The following is a 22585-nucleotide window of genomic DNA, read 5'->3' as shown; positions in this document are numbered from 1 at the left end:
CAGGCGTGGTAGTGACAGCCTGTAATTATAGCTACTCGGAAGGCTGAGGCTGGAGAATCGCTTGAACCTGGGAGGTGGAGGTTGCAGTGAGCCGAGATCTTGCCACTGCACTCCAGCCTGGGTGACAGAGTAAGGCTCTGTCTCATAAGTAAATAAATAATAAATGAATAAATAAGTTGGCTAAAGGTCTTAAAGCAAACAATTTAGTTAGCATAACCAAATGGGTTACTAAAAATTCACCTTCCTGCTGTCACTATCACCTATACCAGCTTCCTTTCTTACTTTTCCTATTAGACAACTTTTCTTAAACTTTTATTTGATGTGACAAACAAATTTTCTTAGTTTACACTGAATTTATATGATAAATTATTTCAGGCAGCATTTTTAAGACCACAATGATTCTATTTTGCCTTTTACAGCTTAAAGAGAAGTAAAACTTAGAATATCTATATGGAGAAAATAAAATTACCAAAAAAGTATTCTTTAAGATTTTAAGTGACATGCAAGAGAAATACAAGGAAAAATATTACTTCCATCTAGTTGGTTTCAGATTGATTAAGCTATAAATTATTTCAGTAGCCAAAGAATGTATTGAGTAGCAAGAAATCAATTAATGTATTCTGCCAATGTAAATGCAAATTAATGAAGTGAAGAAAATTAATACATACCAGCTTAAAAAATCCTGAGATTTGGGAGGCCGAGACGAGCGGATCACGAGGTCAGGAGATCGAGACCATCCTGGCTAACACGGTGAAACCCCGTCTCTACTAAAAAATACAAAAAACTAGCCGGGTGAGGTGGTGGGCGCCTGTAGTCCCAGCTACTCGGGAGGCTGAGGCAGGAGAATAGTGTAAACCCGGGAGGCGGAGCTTGCAGTGAGCTGAGATCCGGCCACTGCACTCCAGCCTGGGCGACAGAGCGAGACTCCGTCTCAAAAAAAAAAAAAAAAAAATCCTGAGATCAAGCAAGTTCTAATAAATGACAAATATATTTTCTAAAATAACAAACCAATGTTTATCAGTATGAGTAATAATTCATTATACACTATGTGGCAAAATCTGAAGCAGAAATCCACATCTTAAGGGTCAAATCTAGAACTGGTGTTCAATGATCACAAGACAGTAGCTAGCAGGAATGACACAGAAATGCCAGGGTGAATGGCTCTAGTGGTAAAATTTGGCCCATTAATCTTGGGCCTTTCAGTCAGAAACAAGAAAAACTTTAGCTGTGGAATAAGATCTGGAGAATAAGATTTGATGCTCAAGGTTATACTTAAGTATCGAATAAGAAGAATCAAAATTGAAACACAGAAAACTGCAAGTGGGGCTGAGACCAGTGGATTTTACAAAACAAAGACTAAAAACAAAAAAGAAAAGAAAAAAAGAGAAACAAAAAGGCTGGGTCAAATAAGGAGCCTTGACTCTGAAATTGAAGATCAAGGATTAAACAAATATCATAACCAAGGAAACAAGCCAAGTTATGCCAAGAAACAAGAAACTAAGGGACTGGAGTATATTCATCTACTCTATGAACATTTACTGAAGCAATGCTATGTGCCAAGGTAAGTGATATGACTATATTTTAAAAAATATGTTGGGTAAAAGGATCTCCAAATGTTAAGAGAGAAGGATACCAGTTATTTCTTCTGCCCAAACAGCGCTCACCTGAGATATCAGCACATGCCTCACTCACTTTATTCACAGCTCTGCTCAAGATCCCCATCCTATCACTGCTTCAGTTTTGTCTTAGTATTCAATGAGTATCTGACACTATGTTATACATTTGTTTGTCTCTCTGCTCCAATAAAATACAAGTTCCAAGACAGGAAATATCTCTTCTGTGCACTGATGAATTCCCAGCTCTATAACAATGCCTGGCATATACCAATTGTTACAATAAGTATTCCTTAAAAGAATAATCATGGCTTTATAAAAAGCTTCAATAACAGAAGTATGCACATAATGTAGAGCTTATGAAAAATGAGGAAAATGATTGCTTGTTCGTGTTAGGTTGAAGGAATAAAGGAAAATTCAGAGAAGCTTGGGGTTAAAATAGATGTGGAGAAATGTCTAAACAACATAAACTTCGGGCTACAGTGACCAACCATGAGAAAGTTTTTCTCATTTTAAATGCTTATGTTAGCTGAAACACTACAGGAGGTCAACCCTGTGCTGCTATCTAACCTGTCTTCTTAAAACATGCATTTCATCCTATGATGATAGTCAAAAACCGGGCTCCCTACTACACAGCAACTAAACCCAAACTTTCTCCTTGAATTTCAAAGCCATTTATAAAGTGTCCCAAACACTCAATGCAACCTAACTTTGCAGCATATACCAGTGTCCCAATCCTAAGATCTGTCACACTTCGTACTGCACCCACCTCAAGGCCCTTGCTCACCCTGTGTACCTTAATTTAAAGACTTTTCCCTTTCCCATTAATCCTATGCCTGGTCTTCGAAGTCTAGCACAAGTGTCACTTCTTCCTTTAGTCCTCCTCTGATATTAGTTTTTCACATAAACCTTTCTCTTCTTTGAACTTGTGCTAGACATATGACCAATATCATATTCTTTTATGTATACTAGTTTCTCTCTGATCAGACTATAAGCAATCTGTTTTACTTCCTATATGCACTCATTTAATTCTGAGGACTCCGCTACTCAATATACATATAGACACATTTATACAAAATTGATTGAATAGCTAATTTGCATTTTATATAATCCAAAAGAATATATTCCGATTCATTACTTACTAGATCAATAAGGCTTTCTTGTATTCTGTTTAGAGTTGTTCTTAGTCTACTACTACTAAGGCCGAGTCCTGTTGATTCCAACTGAAAAAGAAAAAGGCTTGTTACATCATTCTAGAGATCATCTTGCAAATGTTACATCTTCAAATTAACCAAGGTATTTGATGAGTTTTCACTCAGATACTTAGCCTTCAGAGGGTTTCCAAATTGCATTTACAAATTCTAATACATCAAGCAAAGGAGTCAAATCTCAAGGGAACCAAAGAAACATTTACCTGTGTGCATTCACAGGACACACTAACAAGTATCAATCTTAAGAATTATCAAGAGAGTTCTCCAGAATTTCTTTCTCAAGAGTCATTATTTTTAGTTGTAAAACTTGAGATTTTAGATAAAGATATTATACTCTGTTGTATGTAAGATATAATGTGCTGTGTTCATGTAGCAGCATAACAACATAAAGTTATTTATATTTTTTGCTCATTTATTTTTCTTATACAAATTAGTGATAGCTTAAATCCTCGTTCAAAAATCAATACAATTTTCTATTAGGCTTGGTAAACATTTCACAGTATAGATAGAAATCTATTCACTACAACAAAGCCAAAGCATTTATAAAAACCTTCACAAAAGCATAACTGAGAAGGATAAGAATAAGACATGAAAAGCCAGTTAGTCAGCTCTCTGTGTGATGATTCCATTGATGAAAATAAAGGTAATTTAGAGGTAATCATACATAGTTAAAGGCATTTGGAAAAATGTTACAATGTTCTCTATGAGCCAATATATTTAAAACATTATTAAGAGTAAGCTATAAAATGTATGTCATTAACATAGTCAGAAATTATGTATGTATGACTATGTGACTATATACACACACACAAGCATACATGAACATTTATTATTCCTCTTCTTCTCCCATTTGAGACACAAGAATGAGAAATTATTTACATGTGTCAGAGAGTCTTAAGTGAAAATAGTTGTGCCATAACACTGTGCAACAAAACATGAACTGATTTTATATGCTAATTTTATGATATGTAATACCTTTTATTTTCTCTAGGTTTTATAAACTTCATTAATCCATTTTTCTTCTCTTTTCATTAAGGTATTATTTATATATAAATTACATTCAATCTTTTTAAGTATATTTGATGAATTTGGTAATTGCATACAATCTTGCAACCAGCGCCATAAAAAGGTAGAGTTTTCTCACCCTTAAAAATGTCCTCATACCCTTTGCCCTTATCCCCTTCCCTCACCCTTAACCACTGACCTGCTTTCTCTCACTGTAGTTTTTGCCTTTTCTAAAATTTCATATAAATGGATTCACATAGTATATAATCTTCCGTGTTTGATGTGTTTTACTTAGAATGCTTTTGAGATTCATCTGTGTTGGGTCTGGTGGTATTTTGTAGTGTTTTATTGCTTCATTGTATTTAGTAGTATGGATACAGTACAATCTCTTGTTCAGTTTACTTATTCGGTCAACTAACGTTTGGGTTCCAGGTTTAGGCTATTTGAATAATGTCACTATGAATATTCATGTGTGTGTCCTTTTCTGAACACATATTATTTTCACTTCTCTTGGGTAAATAACTAGAAATGGACTTTCTAATTCATATACTAAATATGTTTTTAACAATGTGGTACTTCCACATTGTTTTCTAAAGTAGCTGTACTGTTTTCATTTCCACACACAATGTATGTGAATTCTAGTTGTTCCATGTCACGGACTAAATGTTTGTGTTTTCCCTCAAAATGCATGTTGATGCCCTAACCCCTAATGTGATAGCATTTGGAGATGGGGCTTTTGGGAAATAAAATCAGTTTTAGATTAGGTCATGAGGGTGGGTCCCTGGTATGATGGGATTCATGACATTTTAAGAAGAGACACTAGAGAGTTTACTATCTCCTTCCACGTGATCAAAGGAAAGGCCATGTGAAGACACAGGCAGAAAGCAACCATCTGCTAGCCAGAAAGGGTGCCCCCCACCAGAAAAAGAATTGGCCACCACCTTGATCTTGGACTTCCAGCCTCCAGAACTCTGAGAAATAAATTTCCGTTCTTTAGCAGCCGAGTCTACACTATTTTGCTACGGAAGTTGGAGCAGACTAAAAGACTCCACAAACTTGCCAATTCTTAATACTGTCAGTGCCTTTTAACTAGCCATTCTAGTGGTTGCACAGACGTATTGGAATTGCTTTTAACATGCACTTCTCTGATGACAGTGATGTCAAACATCTTCTCGTGTGCTAATTAGCCATTCTCATATCTTCTTTTGCAGTGCAGATACCCAATAAAGTCTCTTCCCATTTTTTAAGTGAGTTGTTTTCTTATTGAGCTATAAGAGTTGTTTATACTTTGTGTGAACACAGCCTTTCTCCATATGGTTTGCAAAATTTTCTCCTGGTCTGACTTGACTTTTCGTATTTCTGCCTCTTTAGCAAACGTTGTTAACCATGAGGAAGCCCATTTTATCAATATTTTCTTTTATGCTTCATGCTTTTTGTGTCTTTTCAAAGAAGCATATGCCTAACCCAAATGTCACAAAGATTTTCTCCTAGTTTTTTCTAGACGTTTCATAGTTTTGGAACTTCTTTAGGTCTTATAAACAATGTTTATTTATATTCTTGTGTATGGTATGAAGAAGAGGGATTGAGGCTTTTTTTTTCTTTTCATACTTATATCCAAGTGTACCCACACCATTTGCTAAAAAAACTATTTTCTCTAATGAACTACCTTAGTGCCGTTTTCAAAAATCAATTGACCATGTAAGTGTGTCTATTTCTGTTGCACTGATCTACTGTTAGGCCAGTACCATACTTTATCAACTACTGTAGCTCTGGAGTAAGTCTTTGTGAAGTCAGGTATAAAAATCCTCTAACTCTGTTCTTCAAAAATGTTTTGGCCATTATGAATCTTTGGCTTTTTGTATCAATTTTAAAATAAACTTCTAAATTTCTTGAAAAAAAAAAAAAACCTTGTTATAGTTTTGATTGGGATTGTACTGAACCTATAGATTTGGGGAAGACTGCCACCTTTACAACACTGAGTTTTCTAATATATGCACATGGTGTATCTCATTATTTATTTACATAGCCTTTAATTCCCTTTCTAATGATTTAATATTTTCAGTGTACAAACCTATCAAGTTATCTGTTAAATTTCTTTAAAAATTTTGATGTTACTGTAAGTAAAGCTTTTTAAAAATTTTTTTCATTTTTTTTTTTTTTTTTTTTTTTTTTTTGAGACGGAGTCTCGCTCTGTCACCCAGGCTGGAGTGCAGTGGCCGGATTTCAGCTCACTGCAAGCTCCGCCTCCCGGGTTAACGCCATTCTCCTGCCTCAGCCTCCGGAGTAGCTGGGACTACAGGCGCCCGCCACCTCGCCCGGCTAGTTTTTTGTATTTTTTAGTAGAGACGGGGTTTCACCGTGTTAGCCAGGATGGTCTCGATCTCCTGACCTTGTGATCCGCCCGTCTCGGCCTCCCAAAGTGCTGGGATTACAGGCTTGAGCCACCGCGCCCAGCCAATTTTTTTTCATTTTCAAACTGGATTATTGATTTCTGTATACTGACTTTATATTCTAGCAGTTTGCTAAATTATTTATTAGTTCTAGAAGCTTATTTGTGGATTCCTTAGGGTTTGCCATGTCATCTGCAATTAAGGACAACTTAACTTCTTTTCCAATCCATATGCCTTATATTTCTTATCTTATGACAAAGCCTAGGATCTCCAGCACAATTGTTTGGGTTTTTTTGTTTGTTTGTTTGGTTGTTTTTTTTTCTGGAGACACGGTCTCGCTCTGTCCCCAGGCTGGAGTGCAGTGGTGTGATCACAGCTCACTGCAGCCTTGACCTCCAGGGCTCAAGCGATCCTCCTGCCTCAGCATCCTGAGTAACTGGGACTACACGTGCAAGCCATCACATTTGGCTAATTTTTGTATTTTTAGTAGAGACTGGGTTTCACCAAATTTTCCAGTCTGGTCTCGAACTTCTGGGCTCAAGAGATCCTCCCACCTCAGCCTCCCAAAGTGCTGGGATTACAAGTCTGAACCACACTGTCCAGCCTCTTTTTTATATTTAAAGTACGTCTTTTTGTTTTTTAGTGTGGACTTTGTTTTTAATCCATTCTGACAATCTCTGCCATTTGAGAGTTTAGTCCATTATCATCTAATGCAATGATTAGTTGAGTTTGCACCTACTGTTATATTTTATCTCTATTTTCCCTCCTTGGTTCTTCCTTTCCTGCCTTTTGTAATTATATAAATATATTTTTAGATTTCTACTTTAATATTCCTGTTAGCTAAAGAGTTAAAGTTATTTGTATTATGTTTCATGGTTGTCCTATGGATTACGATATTCATCACTGCTTTACTAATATACAGAAATCTTGCAATCTTATACGTCCACACCCTCCCCACATACTTTGTTATAGTTTTTAAATGTAATACATCTACATGTATTATGAACTCCAGGAAGACTATGCTATGATTTCACTGTTAAACAGCCCTGTGGTTTATAAAGAAAGTAAGTGGAAAAAGAAAAAATTATCTTTGAATTTCCACAGGTAGATTCCATTACCAATGCTCTTCACTCTTTTCTGAGGATCTAGGTTTTCATGTGTTATCATTCCCCTTCAGTCTCATTAACTTCCCTTAGGAATTTTTATATGTCCCTTGTGACAAATTCTCTTAGTTTTTTGTTCTTTTAATCTAAAAATATCTTAATTTCACTTTCATTCTCAAATGATGTTTTTACTGGATATAAAATTCTGAATAGACAGTATTTCTTTTTCTTTTGTACCTTCAAGGTAAAAAAAGCCCCCATAGCCTTTTAATGGGAAGTCAGCTGTTAATCAGATTATTGGTCCCTTTTACATAATATATCTACTATGTTTTTCAATAAAAATTTTCATCATAGGTACTCCGCTGTACATTTCTTTATGCTTCCTCTTCTCGCTGCTCATTTAGCACCTTGTAGCTGCAAAATTTTGGCCAATGTTTTTTCAAATATTTTTTCTGACTCATTCTCTCTCTCTTCTTCTCCATCTAGTATTCCAATCACGTGTATGTTTTACCATGTGATATAATCAAACGTCTGTGAGATTTTTTCCTTTTAATCCTTTTTTACGCTCTTCACTTTGAATAATTTTGATTATCTTTATGTTCACATATTCTTTCTTCTGTCATGTCCATTTGGCTATTAGGTATATAGAGTAAACTTTTTTGTTGTTTTTGAAATTATATTTTTCATTTCTAGGATTTCCTTTTTTTTTTTTTATCATTGTCACTACCAGAATTTACTATTTCTCTGCTGAGATGTTCAAGCATTTAAAATATATTTTGTTTTAATTCATTGAAGACAGTGATAAAAGCCCATTTCAAATCCTTATCCCTTGGTTCCAGTATCTTAGAGTTAAACTAGATTGATTTGGTGCTGTGTCTGTTACGTAAAGTTAGATTACATCACCGATTTCATTCTGGAGATTCTGGATACTGTCATTTTTCTCCCATAAACATCATTTCCTTTGTTTTCAGTACCTAAGTTTCTTGGCTGGGCTTTAACTATAAACTGTCTCTTGTGCAGCAGCTTTTGTCTCTGTTTATATTTTTTTTCTTTCACTGAGCTGCAGTCAGTTTGTTCCATATAATCATGGATCATGGAATCACATATTTCACAGTCTGAGATATAGGTGGACTGAATTTGGAAATCCCCTCTCTGGATTTTTTTCTTTTGAGCCTCCTCTACTATTTTTAGTGTTTTCAGTTTTCTGGCTCCACTTTTCTGATTCTCCAGTCCATAAAAACTTCAGGTCTTCCTGTGCTTGTCTCTACCCGTGGGCCACATGGACTGCACTTAGCCCTGAGCTAAAAAGCCACGGGGATAAAATTTATTTTCATAGCTCCCCTTTCTCCCATCTGCAGACTAGCATGGACCCCTCACCAGAGTCTATTTGCTGCTTCTGTTTACTCTCCAGTGTCTTCAAATAGTTGCCTTTTCTATAACATTCAGATTTTATAGTTGTTTTCTGCAGGAAATATTATCTAGAATGGTTTTAGTCTGTCATACCTGGAATTGGAAGTTAATTCATTTCTTAAATATACAGATACCTATTTATAGGCTCTCTACAAAGAAACAGTTTTACTAATGAAAGGTAACCTTAAACGAGGCTTACAAACTGTTGTCAAATAAGAATGTTCATAAGATTTACTGGAATGGCAAATAATTAGAAGATCAATCCATACACCATGAGTGTCTACTATGTGTTTACTACTGTTTTAAGTAAGTTACAGATGGTCTTCACAAAAAAATGTGAACCAGAAAGACCAAAGAAAACATAACTTAAGAGGTGAACAATGGAAAGCTGGGGACAAGGCAAGATAAAGCAATACTATGAATAACATTATTATAATAGAATCTAATGGATCAGATATAAAATAGAGCATGAGAAAGTAGGTAATAACCAGTTCAGTTAATAGCAGGAGTTTCTGGAGGAAATAGTATTAATAGGAGGAATCCTTTGGACTAATGTATATACTGTGTCCCCAACCAATGATTTCTAGAAGCCAGAACCCCTGAGAAAAAGATGCTTATTTTTCCACAAGAAGCATCCATCTAAATTCTCTCACACAAGTCCCTTTCTTTTGACAGAGAAGCAGATACAACCATATAACCTGTTCTTCCCATTCTACACATTACCTGATTCTCCCTCCCCTGGTACCACTAAGATTCAACACTTAATAGGGTAAATTTGGAGTATTTATTTATTTTTATGAGTAGAAAATTTCTATGATTTCTAATGGGCCTGAAAAGCTTATTCTCTTAGGAAATTAAAAACTACCACTTCAATATTATACACATGCATGTGCTTATTTGTGCTATTTATGTATAGATTTTCTTTGTTTCAGTATAATTAAATAGCTCTTACTGAGTCTTACAGAATTAAAAATGGTTTAAATGTAAAATATCAGAATACTGTGTTCATAACAAATCTTAAATCAAATATGCAATATATTTTACAATAAGTAACTATACTTTGCTAAATTTCTGGGGTACTAGAGAATGTCATTCTGAAAAAATTCTGTGTCAGTATATAATCAGCTGGGAAATCACATCCAAAACCATTTGGTTCCCAAAAGTTTCAGAAAGATCTTATTTTAACACACCTTATCAATAATGTGTTCTGGAACTATTCTGTCCCATATGATAGTAGTCACATGTGGCTATTTATATTTAAAGGTAAATTAACTAAAATTAGACACAATTAAGAATTCAGTTCCTAAGTCACTAGTCATACATATTTCAAGTGCTCAACAGCCATGTATGGCTAGTGGTTACCATACCAGACATTGCTAATACAGAATGTTTCTACTATTATGAAATTTCTTAGACAGGACTGGTCTAGAGGCATGGCCCAAAAGACAAAGTAAGGCTCACCTACAAGACTAAAACATTCTGACAATTAACTAAAACTCTACAAGGTCTTCCTTGATTAATATTTAGTGAGTTTCCAAATTCAGGGTGATGAATTAATACATACTTTATAGTATATAAATTCTGCAGCAACATTTTGTCACTGGTCATATTAGCATTCTTTCTAAGAAATATTTTTCAGAATTAAGAACCCCAGAAATTCGGGTCCTATATAAAATGATTATGTCTTTGACATACTTGTGATCACAGCAAGGATATAAATATTTATATAATGAATGTAGTTATACATTGAAATTTACATTTTTAAAAAGATATGAAATATAACTAGTATTATATTCATAGGACTCAATGGAATGTTTTTACACAGAAAACTGTCAAACATCTATGCAAATCACATAATTAATTTTAAAGTATCAAATTAGTTACTTGCCTAATATTGTGTTATTTTCTGTGAGTAGTAGAAAAAGATATACTCAATAACAGTTTTGGAAACGCAAAAAGGAGGTGCAGAAAAACATTAATTCTATGGCAGGTAGATGGCTCAGTTCAGATTTTCAATTATTTTAATAAATATTTTTCATTATCTTTTAGATGTACTAGTGACTGCTAAGGTTGTTAGCCAATATTTAAAATGTCTCATTTACTGTTTTGTATTTTACATGGAGCCAGATTTAAATAAAGCAATCTGTACATTTTTCATTGCCAAAATATGTCAAAGTTAGAAACAGACATTGCACTTTTTCTTCCAAAAAGTTGAATGTGTTTATCATACGAAAGCTTAAAATTAATATAAAAGTAAGGCAATAAGGCAGACAGAAAGCTGGTATCAATAATTTTGTTTTTTATGCATTCCCCAAAATAATGTTATTTGTGTATCTTCCACAAAGAGAACAAAAAACTTTGACATTTATAAAATAAATTTTAGAAGAAATATTTTTTCCCTCTAAAGGTGGACTTACTGAATCATTCCGACCAAAAAAGGTATATATTGCATACAAGTAATAATCAAATAGTTGAGACATGAAATGAATAACATCAAAGGCAATTGGCTTAAGAATGTTCATCATCTGCATATATTTTCCTGAAAGAAAAAAGAATCAAAAATTAAGTAGAACAAAATTAAAATGTTAGTCTATAATTACAAAAGGACAATAAAATTACTGTACTAAAATATTTAAATATAAAGAAATATTGCACTCCTTCACAGTAGCCATGTCTCAAGTACTCAGTAGTTTCATGTGGTTAATGGCTATTGTATGGGACAGCACAGATTATGAATAGTTCCATCATCTTGGAAAATTATACTGAAGAGTACTAATGTAAATACTACAATGATATTTTCCACTGACTACATTTTACTGTTTCCCAGATTTTTATGGAACTCCTACACTCTTCTACAAATGATACTGTACAAACAACATTGATTCTCTTTTCTAGGAGTTTCAATTTAAAATAATTTCTTTGAAAATGTGTAAGCTTAATAGAGTAAAATACAATATATTTAAGAAAATATTTATTTTCCATAAGCTTATACATATATAGCAAAAGTAGAAAAGCAAGAGGAAAAATGATACACACAAGGTACTGCCCATTCCCCTGAATCCTAGCCCTGTGAAATCTTGGGTCAGAGGCCAAGAACATTTCTTTATCACTATATCATTCAAGAGCTCAATATCCACCAGGTGAAAAGAACACATCTTTCTCATTCCTTCTTTTGGAAGATGCCAATATCTCATTCCATTTCCTCTAAATATATAATCAGATATAGTCGCAGAAAAAAAAAACACAATAAATTAAACTTCTGCATTTACAAACTTGCTAATGTATTGGAAGAGTTCAAGAGAGATGGGATGAATCAAATAACAAATAACTACAAGTCCCCAATTCTGTTTCTTTTTTATGGGAAATAATAGGAAAAGAAACATATCTATTAAAAATGCTCTATACTTTCTTCTGCAGAAGATCTTAAAAGAGGCCATTTACTTAATTTCCAAATAAGCCAATAATTCAGGTGCTGACTCTACTTCACGTACTGCTATGATTTTAAATTGGTACTATTAAAGACACCATGACTCAAGAGAAAACACATTCACTGCAGTACAAGAAATGACAAACGTACTCCAATGGAAATGTCTACTATCAAAATAATTTCTTTAAGAACTTAGTACGTCGTTCTTAATTTATGTGGGAAATGATTTTAAATAATAGTCAGATGGTCGAGAAGAGAAACACAAACAAAAATATACATCAAAACACAGTAAAAACTACTCAACTAAGATTTTATTCTTATTCCTATTTTAAAATTCTTCTGTTTCACAATCATCCTTTGCAATCATTTCACACAGTCAGACATTTTCTTGAAAAATCACATTTGAAAAATATTTGAAATATACTGTTCCTAAAACACTCTGGATCATTATGCAGGTAGTTCCTCAGCTACAAAACATATGGTTACTTAAGCTACAACTTGTTAACATATAAAATAATGCAACGTTGTGAAGAAAAAAATAACATATTGCATTACTCAGTTAAAAAAAAAAAACAAACATGAAAAAGTAGAAAGAGGTAGAATGCAAATAAGTAGGCTGGCATGCCTCTCGAACACGAGGTCCTCTCCATTCCCGATAAGATTAACCATTGTTTATACACCTAATCTTGAAAAAGGATATAAAAATGAATTATTAATAGGTAAAGGAATTTTACATGTGTATTCAGAAGAAAAAAATAGCTGTTCCTCACCACCTTGAAAAGAAAATTCAAACATAAGGATATTAATTTATTCATTCAACAAACATGTTGTGAAGGCTTACTGTATACTTGGCCTTGTATTAAGGAACAAGGAATTACACACAGTCCTGGCTGTTGCACCTCAAAAGGTCATATATGGAAGACAATAATCAATAAGCAGACCATCAGTATATTACAGAGTATAAGAATGAGGACTCTGTCTTTCCAGTTCAAGAGGACAGAACAGGCAGACAGTAGACATTTGGAGGCTTGAGGAGGCTTATATGCCTCCTCAGATCTTACTGAATTAAAAGAGAACATTACAATGAATTAATTACTTATCTATGAAGAGGGTGAGAAGGTGAGGCTGGTAGGTTTGAGCACAAGAAAATGAAAAATGTCAAAACATTTCTAGACCAGAGATGGGCAAATTTTTCCTGTAAAGGACCCAAGAGTAGATAGTTTAGGCTTTGCATATCACACAGTCTCTGTGGCAACTATTTAGCTCTGCTGTCTTCTGTTTCAACTGCTCAACTATGCCAATGTAGCACAAAAGCAGCTCCAGATAGACAATATGCAAACAAATGAGCATGGGTGTGCCAATAAAACTTTATTTACAAAAACAAGTAGCCAGCAGCTCAAAACATTTGACATCTCAAAACATCTGTTCTAGATGACAGACAGTAGATAGGAACAGATTGATGGAAAAACATAAGAAGCCAATAAAACCATAAGAGGGCCACAAAGGAGGTGGAAGCTATTCACTAGGACAGTAACTACTTAGAATCAAGCTGGAATGGTAGGAGTGAGAAACGGGGCTGAAAAAGGATCAAGCTACAGGTTCACATGGGACAAGCTGTTATCAGTCTACATTCCCCAGCACCACCAATATTCCCCTCTCCTCTCCAGCAGTTAGAGGTGTAGGCTGCTAGAATTTACCCACAAAACAAAATAGAAACCCTTAGGGTTCCTCTCTAAAAGAAACGACAGGCCAGGCGCGGTGGCTCAGGCCTGTAATCCCAGCAGTTTGGGAGGCTGAGATGGGCGGATCACGAGGTCAGGAGATCGAGACCATCCTGGCTAACACAGTGAAACCCCGTCTCAACTAAAAAAAAAAAAATGCAAAAAATTAGCCGGGCGTGGTGGCGGGCGCCTGTAGTCCCAGATATGCGGGAGGCTGAGGCAGGAGAATGGCATGAACCCTGGAGGCGGAGCTTGCATTGAGTGGAGATGCACCACTGCACTCCAGCCTGGGCGACAGAGCAAGACTCCGTCTCAAAAAAAAAAAAAAGAAAAGAAAAAGAAAGAAATGATAAACAAACCGAGAGGAAAAAAAAAAGACGGGGGGGGGGGGGAGGCAAACGAACTTAAAAAAAAAAAAAAAAAAAAAACTGAAAAGCTAAGGCTTCTACCTAATTCTGGGATTTAGAGGATCCGTCCCCATAAAGACTGCCAGTAAATCTACCCAAGCCCTCTCCTATTTCACACGAAGTTCCCAGTCAGAATTTCTACTGAAGAGAAAGAGCCAGCTCGAACATAGTTCTAATTACTCACAAGAAACCCACAATGGCTATGTAAGCCTTCCATTTTAAATCTAAATAGATAATCAAAAATCACCAGGCACACAAAGAAAACTCAGAGTGTGAAAATAAAAAGAAAAGTTGATCCCAAACAAAACGGAATAATTCAAGCTAAAAACAGAAATATAATAATTATGTAGAACTCAATAATAAAAGATTATCAAAAAAAGAGAATATAAAAGACTTCTTAAAGGTAAAAATATAATGTTTAAAATAAAAAGTTAAATTAAGTCTCCTAAAAGGTATAGTAAAAGACAATACTGTGGGAAACATTTGAGAAAACAGATATAAAGGACCAATTTTAGTAATGGAGGAAATTGCTTTAAAAAGAGAGAACAAAGAAAATACAAAGGTGGAAATTATCAAAGAAATACTAGTGTCAGTAATAGCTGAGGAACACAGGAGTCTTCAGATCAAGAGTCCACAAACTATCAAACACACTTACTGAAAAAGAAATCATACCTAGACACATCAACATAAAATTCTGCATCAAGGAAAAAAACATTAAAACCTTTCAGACAGAGAGAGAAATTCATCTGCAACACAATAGAATGCTAGAAGTTCCAGTTCAGAAGAAAATAATTTTTAATCTACAAGTCTATTCATAGCTAAATTGTCATTCAAGTGAAAGAGAAAAAAAAAAGACATTTTTCAGACTGACACGAATTCAAACATTTACTTCTTATCAGTCTTTTCTGGGAAATAACTAAACCATGGGGAAGAGATACACAGAGGGACTGGCAAAGAAACCAACCAAGTAGCAGCATGTACAAGAACTAGAAACAAGAGAATGAATAGTGGGCCTGCCTTAGCCAACTCATCAGTGGGAGACACAGAGAGAAGTGTGGTTACCACACTTGAATGCTTCAAATACATTAGCAAGTTTGTAAATGCAGAAGTTTAATTTATTGTGTTTTTTTTTTCTGTGACTATATCTGATTATATATTTAGAGGAAAAGGAATACAATATTGGCATCTTCCAAAAAAAGGAATGAGAAAGATATGTTCTTTGCACCTGGTGGATATTGTGCTCTTGAATGATATATAGTGATAAAGAAATGTTCTTGGCCTCTGACCCAAGATTTCACAGGGCTAGGATTCAGGGGAATGGGCAGTACCTTGTGTGTATCATTTTTTTTCTTGCTTTTCTACTTTTGCTATATATATATATATAAACTTATAAAAATAAATATTTTCTTAAATATATTGTATTTTACTCTATTAAACTTACACATTTTCAAAGAAATTATTTTAAATGGAAACTCCTGGAAAAGAGAACTGATGTTGTTTGTATAGTGTCATTTGTAAAAGAGTGTAGGAGTTCCATAACAATGCTGGAAATACGGGGGAGAAATTTTTCCCATTGTGGATATGACAAGAGAGAAAATGGGTTTCTCCTATATTGAAGATTTTAAAAATTAAGGTTTGTCAGTCCAATATCTATTGGGTTCCTACAAAAGTAAAAAGCACTTGGCCAGGTGCCACATAGAGATGCTACAAAAATGATTTAAGGCTCTCATCTATTAGAGTTTATAACCTGATGGGACACAAGCAGGAACAGATTCTGAGTCGGAAGAATAGTCATTATTCTTATTTCAGTACACTAATTTAAGAAACCATCAATGAATATAAATGGCATATAAAGCCATAATAGCACATAAGACAAACTGGAAAAGCTATAAAGGAGGCATAAAGGAAAGGAAAGTTGGTTCAGCTTGGACAATTCAGAAAAAGGTATTGAATAATGAAGTGAAGACCAGAGTAAAAAATTAACAAGTCCATTACCTAAGTGCCTGGCTACCAGTTTTATTTTTTAAATATTATATCTTAGCCCCCCAAATCTCCAATGTCATTTTCTTGTGACACGTACTGAGGGATGGTGCTTTTAGGATTATGCTCTCAAAAGATAAGGCTGTACATACAGGTAGCAATTCAGAAAATATTTTTAAATGTTAAAAATATAAATTCATGTAAATAACATCTAAATATATGTTATCTCATAGTATTATCTTATAGTATTAGTATGTAGATAATATATAGTATATATAAGTATAGTATCTATATTATACTACATATAGTATATATAGTAGCATATATATTATATATAATATATAGTATAGTGTATATATTATCTACATGCTATTATATTAATGTATATATTATATATACTATATAATGCATATTAATTATAGTATATTAATGATATAATTATATCATTATTATGATTATAAACAGAAATACTAGCATGTAGTTTAAAGAGAATGAGAAACTTTTTTTTCTTAAACATTACATATGAAAATATTGTTTGCTTAAAAGATAACTTAATCATAAAACGGTTTTAAAATTTTAAAACACATAAAAAAGTATTGTGATACTTCTGTAAGACTACACTATGACTTCATTGAACTCTAATTTTATCCAAATATCTGAAACAAGGATACTTTAAAAACAACTTATATTCAAAAAAACAAAAGAAGCTACCATTTTAATTATGCAGTCAAGAATTTTCCCGTTAAATACACATTGTTTTACATTTCAATTAGGAAAATAACAGAAAGGAACCAAAGGTTCTCAAAGTGTGGTCCCTAGACCAGCTGCATCAACATTACTTGGAAACTTGTTAAAGATGCTCATTCTCAGATTATACCCTAGAGCTACTGAATCAGATACTCTGGGAGTGGGGGACAGCAATCTGTGTTTTGTTTGTTTATTTGAGACAGAGTCTTGCCCTGTCACCCAGGCTGGAGTACAGTGGTGCAATCTCAGCTTGCTGCAACCTTGGCTCACTGCAACCTCTGCCTCCTGGGTTCAAGCCATTCTCATGCCTCAGCCTCCCAAGTATGTGGGATTACAGGAGTGCCCTACCACATCTGGCTAATTTTTGTATTTTTAGGAGAGACAGGGTTTTGCCATGTTGGCCAGGCTGCTCTCAAACTCCTGACCTTAAGTGATCCATCTGCCTTGGCCTCCCAAAGTACTGGGATTACAGGTGTGAGCCACCAAACCCAGCCAGCAATCTGCGTTTTAACAAGCCCTCTAGGTGATTCTGGTGCGTGCCAAAATTTAAAAATCAAAGGCTAGATCACCATAAAAGATGAATAAAACAATAAAGCACAGTTCTTCTTTCTTCTTGACAGGCTCTCACGCCTTGGTTTTCAAGACTTCTACTTCACCTCCTAATTTTTCTCCTGCCTTTCTGCTGTTCATTCATGACCTCCTTCACTGTCTGATCTTGTCTTTGCCCTTCTAATATATCCATATCCACTGCTGTTTCCTAGGTTTCCACACTCAGCTATCTTGTGCTATACATTTTTGTGTGTAGGAAGGGTAGTAGAACTTCTGTCTGATTTTTTATGAACTCAAAAGGTTAAGAGCCTCTGCCAAGATAAACTCATCCACTACCACGGTTTTAACTATTTTATAACAATGACTCAAATTATGTATCCTGATCATCTTTTTTCTCCTGACCTCCACATCCATCTATGTAACTACCTATAGACTATTTCTACTTAAACGTCCCAGAGGTACCTCTATACGTCCAAAGTCTACCCTATCATCAGCTCTGCAAACTTGGTCTTCCTCTCATCTTTCCTTTTTCATTTCTGGCATTATCACTAGTTAATCACACAATCCTAAAATTTGAGTGATCGCTCATCACTGATTCACCGATTCTGTCTGTTGTATTTCTAAAATCTCTCTAATCTGCCCTTCTATTACAATGGCCACTGCCATCCATATCCAGGCTTATGTCCTCATCATCCCTTGCCTGGGAGACTTCAACAGTCTGCCATCCAGTCTTTGACCTTCTCCAGTTTCCCCTTAGCCAAAGTCAATCCCGTATTTACACTTTTTTAAAAACAACAAATCTGCTGGGGTCTCTCCCCTGTTAGAAATCCCTGAAGGCGCTTATGTCCAAGCTGCATAGGACAGTCTATGAGGCCTTCTGATAATCGGTTCTTGCCCATCTTTCTCGTCACGTCTCCCCTGCTTCTGCCTCCAGCCCCCATCATGTTTCTCACATTCCAGCAAACTAGACTACTGGAGTCTCTTAATACATCATGTCTTACACATGTTCTTTCTGTCCAAAATGCCTTTACCAACTTCTTCATCTATGAGAATTTATTCATCTTTCAAACTCAATTAGGGTGTCAGTCTCCACAGTGAATCAGTCCTTTCACTTCCCACCCAAAAAGGAAAATTAATCATCATTCTTTCTCTCGCCTCTTTTCTGTTTATTTATGCTTATAACAACACACTGTAAATTTTTTTATTTGTATGCTATTTCCCTCGTTGGGTTCCTTAAGTAGAAAGACTATGGTTTCTTCATGACTGTATCTCCAACAGTTAGCTGGAAACAAAGTAGTGACTCAAAAAAACAAAAAATCTGTTGGACTAAAACTGATGGATGCAATATACATGGCAAAAAAGGAACTGATTTCCTTAATGTTGAAATTAAAACCTATAATTTCCTTATTACATAAAAATGAGCAGTGGATATAAGTAGTTCGCAAGTAAATAGAAATGTCTTTTAAGCATATGAAAAGATGCTTCAATTCACTCATAATTAAACACATTTTTGAATGAGATGGCATTTTTAACCTATCAGACTAGCAAGGACCCAAAGCTGGAGGATATACAGTGTTGCTGAGACTAAGAAAAGAGCTACCCTCAAATACTGTTGATGAATGAGTAAACTAACAGAACTCTGTTAGTAAGCTCGTTAGTAACCTCATTGGTAAATTGAGAATGTCCATCAAAACTGGAAATGTATATACTCTTTCATCCAGCTAGAGGAAGCATTTATAGGAATTTGTTCTATAGCTCTATCGGTATATGCACAAAGATATTTCTTCAAGGATATTTGCTGTGGCAGTTTGTAGTATGAAATGACGTAACCTATATGTTGAAAAGTAGAAGACGTATAAATTGTAGCACTTATAATATTACATCTATACAATAGGAAAAAAGAATGAAATCCACACATACTAAGATAAGTAATACATTAAGTTATTTTAAGTGTAACCTTAAGATATTTTAAGTAAAAAAGCCAGATAAAAACAGTATAGTGTAATTCAATTTTCGAAACAAACAAAACAACAACAAAAAAATAGGAGAGAGGAGATACACACATTAAATATATTTGTACTAACACTAATATTTCCAGAAGAAAACAGGAGAAACTCAGTCGTTTTGTCTGGGGAAGGAGATTTGCAGCTCAGGGGCTCTGCTTATACCTTGCGGTATTTTAATTTTTAACCACTTTCATGCATTACCTTTCAATTTAAAATGCTCAATGATAAAGAGTATGCCAGCAAACTAAAGTGCTGGGAAACTTCAACAGTCTGTCATCTAGTATTTTACCTTCCCCCAAGGAAAAGAATGTATATTATACCTAAAAGAATATATATTACACCTAAATATCCCTTAGATGCACATATCCTATTTTCATTTTAAATACTGATGCACGTGCTAGGGTATATTTTTTTCTAGCTACTAAAGTGGTAATTTTGTTGTTGTCGGCAGTTGTTATAAGCATGGACTTCGGTAATCTAGCTCCTGCTCCTCAGACCTATCATACCTGCTCAAGTGAGAGCTGTCTCCAGGAGAGAGAACCATGAATACCAAGGCTATTTCACTGATGAGACACATTTCCTAAAATTTCTCTTTCTCTGTCTGCAAGAAACCATCAGGCTGACAGAATTTTCTCTTTATATAATACAAGCAAGTCTTCTGATCAGTTCTCTCCACTAGTGCAAAGCCTCCCTGAGCCCTTCTAATAAATTTAGTTACCACCTGGGGTAAGGGAGCCCCATTAACACTCTTTTGTTTACTCTCTGCTAATTATCTGCCAAGTAAATACTACTTGAAAGGGACATTTTAAATATGCCTTTAATGTTCTAATATGTGTTTCCGAAATACTCAATAATTAGTTCCTTCATCTTCTCAAGTACCAAAAATTAATCTGTCTTATTTATATAACCATACTTCTCCCTTTGTAGGAAGAGGCATGACTTTTGCCAGTTTATAATCTTCAGGCACTTCTATGCAATAACAACAGTGGATGGAATAGTGCATTTACTAGTCAGAGACCTCTGAGACAGTGGCTTCCTTAAAGTTCTGTTTTGTATATATCTAAAAACTGAAGATAAAAACATCCCAGGGAGAGAGAAAATGATAAGAATAAAAGTCTACTGGGGATCCCAACTGAGGTGATAATGGCAGCACCTAATCCCAGTCCTAAATGAAAAGATATAAAAGTTAAATTGTCATACTTGGCATTGTTTCCTAATTGCAAGTCCAGTGAAAGATATGGTAGTGTAGAAAGCTGAAATTGCAATAGTCAAATTCTCTTCACAGAGTAAGGTTTTATTCAGTGTGTGCCATACTTTAAAGGCTCTTGAATGTGGCTTTTCTCAGTTCCTATAAACCCACTGTTCAAAAGCAAGGCCCACTATGTTGATCAGCAATCTTCATGTAAGAATTTGTTGTTACTATCGTCTGAATTCAGCACCAGGAGCATATTTCTACCATTATTATAAAGGCCTGTATCTTTTTCACAGATAATAAGGATAGTGGAATACATTGTTTTGTGAATTCCCTTATGCCTACCAAGAAGTTAAGCACTGTATTTGATGTCTGCATTAAATATAATATGATAAAGCATGATGTGCCCATTCCTCAACTTTGCCTTAGCCTTGTATTTTATTTTATTTGATTATTATGAAAATATGCCTTCAGAGTAAACAGCAACATGACTACCTCCAGCCCCTTTTGAACTAGGTAAGGTAAAAAATATAAACAGATATGTTTAATTATATTATTTTTCCCAATTTCCCATAAGAGCATGATACAGTCCTGCCCACTTTCCTTGACTTGCAGTGCTTCCTGTGGCAGAAGCATACTTCTCCCTCCCTTTGCCAAGCCTGACTTGCTTTGGCCATGACATGTCAGAGGAAGTCAAGGTTGACACATGGAAGCAGAATCTTCAGGAGTCATAACAGAGTTTGCTCTTGCTCTTCTTCCCATGTTCCAGATTGGTTGGTACTATTCTTTCAACCTACATCTTAGAATGAAGAGACACACGGAGCAGAGCTACATATAATCAGGAGACAATGCGTATCACGAGTGAAAAATAAAACTTTGTGGTTGAAAGTCATTGATGCACCAAGAGCTGCTTGTTACTTCAACATAATCTAGCAAAAGCTGACTACATCTCAAGTGATGTGTTCAGACACTGAAAAGTGCTGAGTCTAGAAGGCTAAGGAGGATGACGATTATTCTGAAATGTCTGAATTTCTATCAGTGAGGACAAGATAAAGGAACTGAGCCCATGAAGCCTGAAAAATGGATTGTGGGGTGGTTGGTATGAGAAAAGGAAGGACAGGACAACTACCACCACATATCTGAAAAGTGATCACATGGAAGAATAGAAGAAATAGAAGATAAAAGAAATAGAACAGAATAAATAGAAACAGAAAAAAAAATTTTTTTAAAGCATGAACTTATTCTTCTTGCTTCTAAGGGCAGAACTCTTAGACCAAAAGGACAGATCAAAAGCTAGAAACATAGAGACAGGTTTTGGTTTATCTTGGGGAAGAGACTTCTACTAATGAGATCAGTCTAATGATAGAATGAGTAGTCTTGCAAACCACTAAGTTTCCAATGACTGGGAATCACGAAACAGAAGCTAGACAGCCACCACATATTAGAGACATTACAGAAAGACAACCGACTTCATGGGAACTTACACCAATGACCTCTCAGCACTCTTCCAATTCTGATTCTACAAATTCTAGAGAGTTATTTCTGACACTATGTTCAGTCAGTTCTCTTGGAAGAAGAAAAGCTTAGTTCCCTGGCAATAACTAGTCACAGAATAGCTTTTTAGAATCTATTCTTTTTTCTGAGCATCATGAAAATGTATACCTTTCTTTTCTTCTCAGTTCAGTAACATTTTTTGCTCTTTCTAGAGAAACCGTGACTCCTAAAAAGCATTCTATACATTTTATCCTATTCATTAATTACATTTAATAATTATCTTAAAGAACACGGACTATTTCAACAGAGCTAAGATTAATCAAACTAGGC

General features: G+C 34.9%; 1 protein-coding gene across 1 annotated transcript in view; it reads right to left on the bottom strand.

The window, feature by feature from the left end:
* Window positions 1-22585, bottom strand: part of VPS50 (VPS50 subunit of EARP/GARPII complex) — a 118367-nt gene that overhangs the window by 16602 nt on the left and 79180 nt on the right. Inside the window, exons 21-22 of the mRNA XM_050785362.1 lie at window positions 11150-11271; window positions 2756-2836 (exon numbers count right to left, since the gene is read on the bottom strand). Coding sequence (XP_050641319.1) covers window positions 2756-2836; window positions 11150-11271 — 203 coding nt within the window. The remainder of the gene's footprint in view (window positions 1-2755; window positions 2837-11149; window positions 11272-22585) is intronic.

This window comes from Macaca thibetana, chromosome 3 (assembly GCF_024542745.1).
Source record: "Macaca thibetana thibetana isolate TM-01 chromosome 3, ASM2454274v1, whole genome shotgun sequence".
Classification (NCBI taxonomy): domain Eukaryota; kingdom Metazoa; phylum Chordata; class Mammalia; order Primates; family Cercopithecidae; genus Macaca; species Macaca thibetana.
The sequence above is the reverse complement of the archived record's forward strand: the minus strand, read 5'-3'. Positions and strand labels throughout refer to the sequence as shown.